Source organism: Cervus elaphus, chromosome 24 (genome assembly GCF_910594005.1).
Source record: "Cervus elaphus chromosome 24, mCerEla1.1, whole genome shotgun sequence".
NCBI classification, from domain to species: Eukaryota; Metazoa; Chordata; class Mammalia; order Artiodactyla; family Cervidae; genus Cervus; species Cervus elaphus.
The window spans coordinates 23,170,560-23,183,387 of NC_057838.1; the positions used below are offsets into that span (position 1 = coordinate 23,170,560).

Here is a 12,828-nt window from a genome sequence, read left to right on the forward strand (position 1 = left end):
AATGCTTTAAACACAGCACATGACTAAGCTGCTTCCACTTGGAAAAGAGATGGGCTACCCACTGCAGTATTCTTGGGTTTCCCTGGTGGCCCAGATGGTAAAGAATCTGCCTGCAGTTCGGGAGACCTGAGTTCAATTCCTGGGTTGGGAAGATCCCCTGGAGGAGGGCATGGCAACCCACTCCAGTATTCTTGCCTGGAGAATCCCCTTGGACAGAGGAGCCCGGAGGGCTACAGTCCATGGGGTCAGAAAGAGTCAACACGACTGACGGACTAAACACAGCGCAGCAGAGTTGAACAGTTGCAAGAGAAACCATAGAGTCCACAAAGCCAAAGATATCTGCAGACTCCAGCCTACAAGTCACCATGGTTTTGTGCTTTGATTTGGCTTAAATGTGACTCTTTATCACGCACTGTGTAGACGCTTGACATTGATTATCTCCTTTTATTTTTCCAACAAATGTGGGTAGTTCTCTCACCCCCCTTTTACAGAACAGGAAGATGAAACCTAGAAGAGCCATTTTTTTCAAGGTCGCATAATAAATGGACGAATTGGGATATAAGTTGTTCAGTCTGATTTCAGAGTCCACCTTGCCCAGTGTACCCCAGGGCTCCTGAATCTTACTTCATCCTTTCTTTTTTTCTTGTCCTACCTCTTGGCAGGTGGGATCTTGTTTCACCAGTCAGTGATCGAAGCTGGGCCCCCTGCAGTGGAAGCACAGAGTCCTAACCACTGGACTGCCAGGGAATTCCTTTGTTCTATCCTTGACTGAATCACTTGGTTAGGAAATCTTGTCACTTGTATCTTTTTTTTTCCTAAATCATAAGAAGATAATTTTAATTTTTTATTCTTACATTTCTTATCATTCATATATTCATGAAAATATTTCAAATTATTTACACTTTGGATGCAATTACGTCTCTTAATCTTGGTCGTTTACTGAAAAACAATTATGTGAAAAGTCCATCATAACAGCATGCTAAGTCACTTTAGTTGTGTCCGACTCTTTGCGACCCTATGGACTGTAGCCTGCCAGGCGCCTCGGTCCATGGGCTTCTCCAGGCAAGAATATTGGAGTGAGTTGCCATGCCCTCTTCCAGGGGATCTTCCCAACCCAGAGATCAAACCTGTATCCCTTATGTCTCCTGCATTGGCAGGTGAGTTCTTTACCACTATTGCCACCTGGGGAGCCCCCCACCCCCACCCCACTTACAACACAACTAGTAATTTTGCTGACATAAAGACAAGACTATATATTTCATAGAATAGATATAAAAATAATTTATGAATTAACAAATTTTATCTTATTACTCATCTAAACATTGGTAACTATTCACATGTAACAACAGTAGTTAAATTTTTATTATCTTTGTTATTTGTGATTCTGAGTCATATGAAACCCAGAGCTTAACACAAATTCGTTTGTGTTTATATTTTTAGACATTTCTTATTGAGGCAACATTGGCTTATAAGTTGCTTGTGTACAAGGTTGTATTTCTGCTTCTATTAATACATACCGTACAGCATACTGACCACCAAAAATTTAGTTTCTGGGGCTTCCTTGGCAGACTAGTGATTAAGACTCTGTGCCTCCAGCACAGGGGGTGTGGGTTCAATTCCTGGTAGGGGAACTAAGAGCCCACATGCCTTGAGGGCATGGCCAAAAAATAAAAAATATAAAATGAACCTTAAAAAACTTAGTTTCTACTTGTCACTATACAGTTGATAGCTTGCCATCTGTGACAATGTGGATGGACCCTGAGGGTACCACGCTAAGCATCACATGTGTCTTAACGACTGAACTTAAGTGGAATTTCTTAAACACATTGTGAGGACACTGGTTTCCTCTGTCCATTCTGTGTGTGAGCATGCTTTTAACAACAGGAAGCTCCAGGCCCTAACATATCTCCTGGAAGTGAGTACTTGTATTTGCTTCTTGGCTGTCCGGGCCGAGTGTCTGGGGGGTCTTTCCGGTAACTGCCCTGGTCCCTACCTGGGCCACCTGGGCTCAGACCCCCACTGAGGCCATACAACAGCCCTGTCCTCCTGGATGGTGGCTGAAGGCCTGGCCCCTATGCCGGGCAAAGGGGACCCAGTTCTCCAGGAGGCCCAGGGAGGATGGGTGTATACTATGGAAGCATTTTCTGCTGGTCTTGCATTTGTCTTCATTGTTCAGGCTTACAAGGAATGGAAGATCATTTCTTCATTTACTCCATCCTCCGAGTGCAAAGAGGAAAGCCAGCCAATGATTGAGGTGCCCTTGGAAAATTGCAGCTCCTCCCAGGGCCGGGCTCTCCCAGTGAATCCGGAAATGTACAAGGTGAGTATCAGCCACGGGTCCACAGGCGGGTTTGACGGGGAGCCAGTAAGCAGGGCTCGGCTGATAAGACGGGGTTAGAGGTGGAGCCTGTGCTTCGAATCTTCCTGACTGTTAGCACCGGGGCATGGAGGACAGGAAAGGGATGGAGCCCATCTCAGCGCCGGTGAGCCCTGCTTCTCAAAGACAGCCAGGCTTGATGGGGGGTACCACAGAAGGGTAGTACCTTCTGTTCACCTCTGGAACTCATCTCTGTTCAGAAATGGGGAACTCAGAAGTGAAGTCCACAACTGTAGTCAGTGGAGACCACTGTCTTCCAGCCTTGTTGTGAAGGGACCCTGCTTCCCTGAGCATCCCAGTTCCATCGCTCGGAAGGAGGCCAGAGATGAGAAGCTCTGTGGAGTTCTCGAGAGGCGTCAAGAGTGAGGGCAACACTACAGAAAACCGAACCAGCCAGACTGAAAGCTTTGGGAGAAACTATTGATACTAGCTTAATTTTATGTCTCCTACAAAGCAGAAAACAAACAGAAGAGCAGTTATCTGGCTGTTTCTGTAAATATCTGGAAGGCTCTGCACATAGTTGTTAAGTCACTACCAAACTTTACAAGCCTCTGGGTGGGCACAAATCCACTGTTGTTTTAGCAGGGTCTTAGTTCTCCAACAAGGGATTGAACACATGCCCTTGGCACTGAGAATTCAGAGTCTTTAACCACTACTTGTTTCATCACTAAGTTGTGTCCAATTCTTTCTGACCCCATGGGCTATAGCCTGCCAGGCTCCTCTGTCCGTTGGATTTCCCAGGCAAGAATACTGGAGTAGGTCGCCATTTCCTTCTCCAGGGGATCTTCCTGACTCAAGTCTCCGGCATTGGCAGGTAGCTTCTTTACCCCTGAGCCACCAGGGAAGCCTCCTAGCCACTAGACTACCAGGGAATTCTCACTGCTTCGATTTTTAAAGTAAGTTACAATAGGAACTTCCCTGGTGGTCCAGTGGCTAAGATTGTGCTCCCAATGCAGGGGACCCAGGTTTGAATCCCTAGTCAAGAACTGGATCTCACATGCTGCAACTAAAGGTACCATGTCCTATAACAAACACCCAGCACAGTCAAATGAAGAGAAAACATTTTAAAAAGGAAGTTACAGTCATTGGATAGGATGTGAGCATTGGGGTAAACGGAGTGAAAAATGCATGGGACCTCTCTGTAGTATCTTTGTAACTTCTTATGAATCTGTAATTATTTCAAAATGGAGAAGCACAGCAGGCTCAAGGGTGGGCCGGTACTATGGGTACCCCTTGCTAGAGCTTCCCCGTCCTGTGGCCTCGGGGAGTTCCCCACATGTGCTCAAGTCTGAGCTGTACTTTGTGAAACTTACTATTTGAATATTTCTCCAAAGTGGGAGTGAGCCCACTGAAGTAAGACACCTTGTATTGTACCCTCAAGACCCACGTCTTTGCATCGATCTTGTCTTTAGCTCCTCAACGGGGAGCTGAAGCAGCTGTACACGGCCATCACCCGGGCTCGGGTCAACCTCTGGATCTTTGATGAAAACCCAGAGAAGCGGGCTCCTGCGTTCAGATATTTCATGAAGAGGAAATTTGTCAAGGTTGTGAAAACGGACGAAAACAAAGGTGAGCACTCAAAATATTCTGGCTGTTGGTGAGAATGCCTGTTACTCTTCACCTGCTCTGTGGCCAGGTGGAAAGGGTATAGTTTTTGGAAAGCACTATTTTTCCCCATATTCTTCTGAGAAATGAGTGTTCCTCTTTATTGCTAAAGTGCGTGGGAGAGTGGGGTTGTAATGAGATTGGGAGGGTTGACTCCTTCAGGGAGGACTGTTATTTGTCCTTTAAAGGTGAGAGTCATGGGCAAAGGTTAGAGAAAATACGCTTTCTTGGAAGAAGACAAATTTCTGTGGGCTTTTGGGCAGCTGATTGGCAATATCTATTAAGATAAAGAAAGCATGTGCCTTTTAACCCAGTGATTCCACTTCTAGGGATCCATCCAGTGATACTCCTGTATAAAACCTCCAAGATAACAATACATGCACCAGAGTGCTCATTACAGCCCCACTGGTAATTGTAAGAAACGAGATATGACTTAAGTGTCCTTGAAGGTGAAACTGTTTCCAGTGGTTCCTCTGGTGTTGGACTGGTGGGTGTGAGGTTGTTAACTAGATGTGGACCTCTTTTAACTTTTCACCATTATACCCTTCTGTGCTGTTTGCTGTGTTTTGGGTTTTTTTTAAGACCAACATTATCATGTATTGTTTTCATAATTTACAAAAGCTAGCTAATTAAAAAATGGAATGAAGTTCTCCTGATGGGATAACTAGGAGAGAAATAATCAACTCTCATGAAGAAGAAAACTGTTCTCTTTCTTGTGGGGAGGCTGGCTCCTCCAAGCCAGGGTGAATTCCTCCAAAGATGGGAGGAAAGTCCCAGGGTCCACAACAAACCAGTAAGCCAGTTTTATGGAGACTGTTTCCCGTTCCAGCCAAAGGTTCAGTTGGGGACTGGCGTTAGACGCTCTGTTTCTGGGACCTGACTGTGGTGCTGTAAAGGAAAAGTTGAAGATTTGAGGTTAAGCTGCCTTCTCATTAGACCTCTCCACCTGTGCAGCCACAGGGTTTAACTCAGCTCCCACTTTCTCTCCTGGGCCTCCACTTCCTCAACTATTAATAAAAGCAAAATGAGTGGGTTGGCCTACCATGGTGGTTTTTATTCTTTCTGGCAGCTCATAGTCCTTTTTTCCTCACAATCTGGCACCGGTTATAAGAAATCATCAAGATAGGCCATTTAAAACATTTTTTTATTTTATATTGGAGTATAGGTGATAATGTTATGTTAGTTTCAGGTGTACGGCAAAATGATTCTCTTATACATATACATGTATCTATTCTTTTTCAACTTCTTTTTTCCATTTAGGTCATTGTATAATAATACAGTTCCCTGTGATTTACAATAGGTCCTTGTTGGTTATCTATTTCAAAGATAGCAATTTTTTTTTTAATTTACAAAATTTAAAAAAAAAAGGATTGCCATTTATCTCTTGGCTACATGAAGAATACAAGAAATCCAGCCTTCATTGTGAGTTGTGAGCTGCACGTGGTAAAGTCTTTGAGGATATCTGTTTCTACCATGCGGGGAACTGGGGATGAGCGTGGTGACCTTGCAGTTGGGGGCTTCTTCACTGCGCCCCGGCAGAGCTCGCCGGCCAGATGTGGGGATACTGCCGGGCTTTGCTGCGGGAATATGATGTCACCTGGGCGCCCAGCGCACGTGGTGTCACAGCTGGGTGCTGCAGAGTCAGCTTTGCACACAGTTCATGGCCCCAGGAAGGGTCAGGCTGCAAGGATCAGCGTGTCCTTGTGCACCTCCTAGACAAAGCTGACCTGTCTGCCTGGCTCCTTCGGTTGACATCCATTGCCCTGGGAGTCTCAGATCTTGCCGGCTCAGATTTGGCTTCGGCATTTGCCAGTCTTTCATGTTTCTCATGAAGCTGTGGACTCAGAACCCCCAGGGAGTGTCGATCCCCGGCTGACGATGCTTCGGGGTCATCAAAAGGAGAGGGGCAGTGCAGTCACCAGCAGCTGCTGAGGCTCATAGACGGGACCAACATGAGGTGGTTGCAGTAGTCTGTATCCACCAACAAGAATGTGTCAGATTGTGGGAATCGCTGGATGGTCCGGTGGTTAGGACTCTGTGCTTTCACTGCTGAGGGTCCAGGTTCGATCCCTGGTCAGGGAATTAAGATCCCACAAGGCCAGGAAAAAGAAAAAAACAATGTGTCAGATTGCTTCCTGTGATGAGGGGCAAAGTGCACATTTGAAAAGACTGTCACATCCCATCACCTTGTCCCTTGCTAAAGCCCAGCATGGGAGTTTGCCAAGAGCAATGTGGCTTTGGGTTTTTAAGGAGGAATTAGAAATTACTGTCTGTCTTCTAATTCATGGCCATAGGAAAGGAAGGTAACACAGTTCAAAAAACAAAGAGTATCCTTTCTCACCCCTACCTCCTTCTCCCAAAACCCACCATGACCTGGTTTGGTAAGCTAAACTCTATGTTATGTGACTGCTAGACAGACAACACAGGTGTTCATCTGTTCCAGCTGTCCCAACAAAGTACCACAGACTGGGTGGCTTATACAACAGAAATTATTGTCTCAGTTCTGGAGGCTAGAAGTCTAAAATCAATCAAGCTGTTAGTGGTTTGGTTTCTTCTGAGGCCTCTCTTCTTGGCTGTGTGCGGTCTTTCCTCTGTGTCAGCTCTTGGTGTCTCTTTGTATGTGTCAGTCTCTCTTTTCTTCCCTATTTTTTTGGCCACACCATGCGGCATGCAGGGTCTTAGTTCCCCGACCAGGGATCAGACCCGTGCCCACTGCAGTGGAAGCTCTGAGTCTTCACCACTAGATTGCCAGGGAAGTTCCTATAAGGATGGCCTTCTTATTCTTAGTCACTTGTGAGGTTTCCATGTCCCACTTCAGCTTGCGACCCTGTGGACCGTAGCCCTTATTTTGGACTATAGCATGACTGCAACCATGAAATTAAAAGATGCTTGCTCCTTGGAAGAAAAACTATGACCAACCTAGACAGCATATTCAAAAGCAGAGACATTACTTTGCTGACAAAGGTCCATCTAGTCAAAGCTATAGTTTTTCCAGTAGTCATGTATGGATGTGAGCGTTGAACCATAAAGAAAGCTGAGCACCAAAGAATTGATGCTTTTGAACTGTGGTGTTGGAGAAGACTCTTGAGAGTCCTTTGGACTGCAAGGAGATCAAACCAGGCAATACTAAAGGAAATCAGTCCTGAATATCCGTTGGAAGGACTGATGGTGAAACTCCAATACTTTAGCCACTTGATGCGAAGAACTGACTCATTGGAAAAGACCCTGATGCTGGGAAAGATTGAGGGCAGGAGGAGAAGGGAACGACAGGATGAGATTGTTGGATGGTATCACCGACTGGATGGACATGAGTTTGAGCAACTTTGGGAGTTGGTGATGGACAGGGAAGCCTGGCGTGCTGCAGTCCATGGGGTTGCAAACAGTCAGACATGACTAAGTGACTCAACTGAGCTGATTGGACCATAGCCTGCCAGGCTCCTCTGTCCATGAGATTCTCCAGGCAAGAATACTGGAGTGGGTTGCCATGTGCTCCTCCAGGGGATCTTTCTGACCCAGGGATGGAACCCGCAGTTCCTGCATTGCAGGCAGATTCTTTACCACTGTGCCACCTGGGAAAGCCTGCCCTTCTTCTTATAAGGATGTCCATCAGATTGGATCAGGGCCCGCCCACATGGCCTCATTTTACCTCAACCACCTCTTTAAAGACTCTGTCTCCAAATATAGTCAAACTCCGAGTGACAAAGTTTAGGGCTTCACCACTTGAAATTTGCCGCAACAAAATCGGGCCCTCAACAGCAGGTTTCAGTGAAGGAATCTGCAGAGAGGCAAACCCAGGTTTCTCTTTCCTTTCAGACCTTGATGATAGCATGTTTGTTAAGACCTCGACCCCTGGGGAGTGGATCGCACAAGGAGATTACTACGCTAAACACCAGTGCTGGAAGGTAAGTGGTGAGTCTGCGTGTCCCGGGGCCTCATCGGGCCTCACCAGCCGGTCTCTCATCACTGCATTTGTCCCCGGGATGGCGGGGGGGAGGGGGGGTCATGGGTCATGTTGTTCGTGTTGCTCTCGCTTCTGTAACATCAGGTCACCTGCCGTGCAGAGAGCTCCCTGTCCTCCTCCTCCCCATGTACAGTCAGGACAGCCTTTCATTTTGACCAAGTGCCAGCAGGTGATCACGGGAAGAGGGAGGGTCCCACAGCCTCTGCCTGCTGAGGATTCCTTCTATCGGGAGGGACGGGGAACAGGCTGAACTCCCCATGGGAGAAGCTGTAGAGATGCTTCGTGAGGGGGATGGGTACAGAGAAGGGTGAAAGCCTGTGGTCACCCCTGCCGTCAGGTGTGAGGGAGGAGAAGGCAGGTTGCACTGTGTGTGTTTGGCTGTGTCAGGATAGGATTTCCATAAACCTGCAGCGGCAGAAGCTGGCTGAGCCCCGAACTGTATTCACTGCCCATCCTTGTTGTGATTGGAACACTAAGCACCTGGCTGTTGTTATAAAACCAAGACTTTTTTTTTTCATAGAGGGGTTTGGAGGGACTGAGAGCAGTGGGTAGTGGGTATGAAATAGGAAAACTCTATTCACTCTTTCCCTTACTCCCTGCAGAACACAGCCGGTGTTGTCCATGTTGCCCATGGATTTCCAATTCTTTGTCCCTTTGAAAATAACCTTTTGGATGTTTGCCTCTAAAATCTTTCGAGGGGAGCGGCATGGATGAGACTGTTATCAAAAGCCTCCTGCTCACCTGAGTTTATTTTGGCTCCGCACAAGGGCTTTGGGACTCAGGAGTCGTCCTGATTTTGGCTGCATGTCAGTGAGTGTCCCAGAACCACCGTACAAATGGAAACCCCTTGAGATTCATCCACTGAGCATATTCCTGTTGAGCAGTGAGCCCTGCATTGTGTTTAGGTCGGGGGGATGTGACGGTAGGCATGACAGATGTACAGAAGAGGGCACGGTGCTGGCTGTTCCCCCGTGTCGTAGATGAATGACCAGCTGCCTTCAGAACCAACTGTCGTGGATGGAGAAGCCAGGGAAGGCTGCTCTGAGGGGAGCCTTGAGCTGGGACCTGTAGGATAAATGAAGTCAACCAGGCAGAGAAGGGATGGAAGAGCATTTCGATCAGAGGGAAGAATGTGTGCAAAGGCCCTGTGGCAGAAAGGAGCATGGCACGGGTCAAGAATGAAAGGAGGCCCGCAGAACTGGGGAGTCTGGAACAGAGAGTCTGGTGGTGGGGGGTGGGTAGGGGGAGAGATGATGTCCTATCCATGACATCAGTAAATTTCACTTAATCCTTCCCTTGCCCACCCTGAGACCTATTCTCTACATGCTGGGCAGAACATGAACTTCTGCATTGGAGACATGATGTCAGCAGCTTTCTGCCAGCAGGACACAGGCTGACTCCCCTGGGACAGAGATCTGCCATTTTCTATTTGCTCCAAACAGGTCTGCATGTGACAAAGTTCTGGTCAGTCATCTTCTGAGATGTGTGTTGGGACACCACCTCTGTCCCCATTTCTACCCCAGTAGGTGTGCTACCACTGTTCCACCAACCCTGCCCCCTAGCCTTGGTTGTTACCGACCAGAGGGGACCTGTGTTGAACCCAGAAAAGCTGCTGGTGGGTGACCTTGGGCCAGTTTGTTCATGTCCTTGACCTGAGGATGCTATCAAATACAGTGAGAAGGATGAAACGTCTCCTGCATGGCTGATGAAGATTAGATGAGAGTGTTGTTACGGTGACCTGTAAAAACGTGTGAAGTGCCTTTTCCATGGCTTCTGGGTGTTTCCAAAAAGAAGCTTTGAGTCTGACGTGTTAACCGCTAACTCTGTTGGGCTTTATCCTCTGTGGCTGTTTTCTTCAACATCTCAGCATCTTCCTGCCCCTCCTCTTGAATTCGGCTGCAGTGAGACCCGGTGCTTTGTCTGTGCCAACATGGAACAACACATGCTTTAACTCTTATTCCTGCATCCTGTCCATGACCTTGCTGGGAATAGAAACCTTTGGTCTATTCCAGGTTGCTGCCAAATGTTACCAAAAGGGAGGGGCGCTCGAGAAGGAGAAGCTGGCTCTGGCCCACAACACCGCCCTGAACATGAAATCCAAGAAAGTCAGCGTCAAGTAAGAGTCTTGGGGGGAAGGGGGGACTTCCCTGGAGGTCCAGTGGTTAAGACTCTGCCTTCCAATGCAGGTTGTACAGGTCTGATCCCACATGCCTTGAGGCCAGAAGCAGTACTGTAACAAATTCAATAAAGACTTTAAAAATGGTCCCTAGATGCTAAAGAAGGTGTGGTACATATATACTGGATACTACTCAGCCATAAAAAGGAACGCATTTGAGTCAGTTCTAATGAGGTGGATGAAAAGTGAAAGTCGCTCAGTAGTGTACGACTCTGCAACCCCATGGATATACAGTTCATGGAATTCTCCAGGCCAGAATACTGGAGTGGGTAGCCTTTCCCTTCTCCAGGGAATCTTCCCAACCCAGAGATTGAACAGGGGTCTCCTGCACCGCAGACAGATTTTTTTACTGACTGAGCTATGAGGGAAGCCGTAATGAGGTGGATGAACCTAGAGCCTGTTACACAGAATGACGTAAGTCAGAAATTCTGAGAAAAGCAAATGCCATATGTTAACACCTGTGTACAGAATCTAGAAAGCTGGTACTGATGAACCTATTTGCAGGGCAGGAATAGACACGCAGACATAGAGAACAGAGTTATGGACAAGGGCAGGGGAGGAAGGAGAGGGTGAGACGGGGACAGTAGCGTGGAAACATATACACTACGATGTGTAAAATAGATAGCCAGTGGAAACTTGCTATATGACTCAGGGAAGTCATCCTGGGGGTCTGTAACAACCTAAAGTGATGGGGAAAGGTGGGAGGTGGGAAGGAGGTGGAAGAAGGAGGAGACATATGCTCACCTATGGCTAATTCATGGTGATGTGTGGCAGGAATCAAACCAATATTGTAAAGCAATTATCCTTCAATTAAAAATAAATAAAATTTTATAACAAAGAGTCTCAGGGGTCATTTCAGGTTTGCTCTGATGGGAGCCACCAGTTCAGTCTGTTGGTGTCATAGCCCATGAAACTCTGTTCTGTCTCCCCCCTCCCAGGGAAAAGCAGGTGGAGTATTTGGAGCTGGCTAAGACCTATTTGGAGTGCAAGGAGCCCAAGCTGTCCCTTAAGTGTCTGAGCTACGCCAAGGAGTTCCAGCTATGTGCCCAGCTGTGCGAGCGTCTGGGGAAGGTACGCCCGGCCCGCAGCTGCTCCCGGGAGAACTGGGCTCTGCTGGGCAAGGGGGGGTCCCAGCTTCCCTCCTCCTGTGTCAGGGAGGGCTCCTGTCCTCCCGAGAGAGAGGTTGGCTGTGTTGATTCTGTGGGTGGCCCTTCTTTCTCCACTTGCTCAAAGATTTAGATGGTTCCAAGAACTGTGTGTATGTGTGTGTGTGTGTGTCCATGTCTCTGTGAACGTTTGTGACCCTGACCCCTTATTAACCACAGGGAGGGCAAATGTTCACATAAGGGAAAACAGGTTTTCAAATAGTCCTGCCTTCTCTTTCTCTGTGTTCAGTCTGGAGTCAGCCTGGGTGGACGGTCTGGCTCATACATACTGGTTTCTCTGTGTCCCAGCACGTGTTCTAGGTCTGCAGGGACCAGTCTGGCAGCCGCTAGCCACACGTGGCTACTTAATGAAACATTTACGTTAATTACAGTGTAATAAAGTCAAAAATTCAGTTCCGAAGTCTTAGAAGCCACATTTCAAGTGCATGCTGTGATGGAACATGTTGGTCATTCTAGAAGCGCCGGTGGAGAGGCTGGTGGTCCAGGACACAGGACCGTCAGCATGGTCGGTGGGCTGCATGGCAGACTGCTGTCGTCTGTAATGAGATGGACTCCCAGGGGGAGAGTAGGCACTTAGAGATTTTTATGGCCATTTAGCATTGCTCTGACATCCAAGTGGTGGTGATTTTCTTCGTCATTCATCTGTCTTCCTTTTTATTGAGATATAATTGACGTATATCCTTATATTGGTCTTAATTGCACAACAGTCACGATTCAACACTAAGCCGTATTACACAATGATCATGGCGATAAGTTTGGTTAATGTCCGTCACCACACATAGTGATGGTCTTTTTTTCTTACGATGAGAAAATCTAAGATCACCTTCATTTGTATGTGGGAGGTGAAAAATAAAACAAACGGACAAATAGAACAGAACAGGAACAGAATCGCAGATATAGAGAACAAACCAGTGGTTACCAGCGAGGACTGGCAAAACACGTGAAGAGGATTAAGAGGTGCAAACCACCAGGTATAAAATAAGTAAGTTACAGGATATAATGTACAGCACAGGGAATGTAGCCAATATTTTATAGTAGCTTTGTGTGGTGTGTAATCTGTAAAAATAACAAATTCAAGTGTTTGCACCTGAAACTAATATAATATTATAAACTATATTACAGTAAAAAATTAAAATTTTAAATTTTATATATATATAAATATAAATAAATAAATAAAAATAAAATTACAGTAAAAAAATAAAATTTTAAAATGACCTACTCTGTCATCAACTTTCAAATATACAATATTATTAACTAGTCAAATCCTGTACATGAAGCAGTTCATTTAAAATTTTCTAATTAAGAAATTTTTTTATTGAGGTATAGCTGAAGTACAGTAACAGTGCACAGTTTAGTGGTCCACAGTTTTTAAAGGTTATACTCTATTTATAGTCGTTATAAAGTACTAGCTATATTCCCCATATTGTACAAAATATCCTTGTGGCTTATCTTATACCTAATACTTTATACCTCTAAATACTCTCCTGCCCTTCCCCGCAAACTGGTAACCACTCTTTTGTTCACCGTATCTGTAAGTCTTTTA

At 46.4% G+C, this 12,828-nt stretch overlaps 1 protein-coding gene across 7 annotated transcripts in view; it reads left to right on the top strand.

The window, feature by feature from the left end:
- The window catches only part of TRANK1 (tetratricopeptide repeat and ankyrin repeat containing 1), a 93,734-nt gene that overhangs the window by 66,955 nt on the left and 13,951 nt on the right, over positions 1–12,828 (top strand). For all 7 annotated transcript variants that reach the window (XM_043885768.1, XM_043885767.1, XM_043885771.1 and 4 more), the window contains 5 exons: positions 2,177–2,320; positions 3,790–3,946; positions 7,796–7,884; positions 9,956–10,059; positions 11,058–11,190. In XM_043885768.1, coding sequence (XP_043741703.1) covers positions 2,177–2,320; positions 3,790–3,946; positions 7,796–7,884; positions 9,956–10,059; positions 11,058–11,190 — 627 coding nt within the window. The remainder of the gene's footprint in view (positions 1–2,176; positions 2,321–3,789; positions 3,947–7,795; positions 7,885–9,955; positions 10,060–11,057; positions 11,191–12,828) is intronic.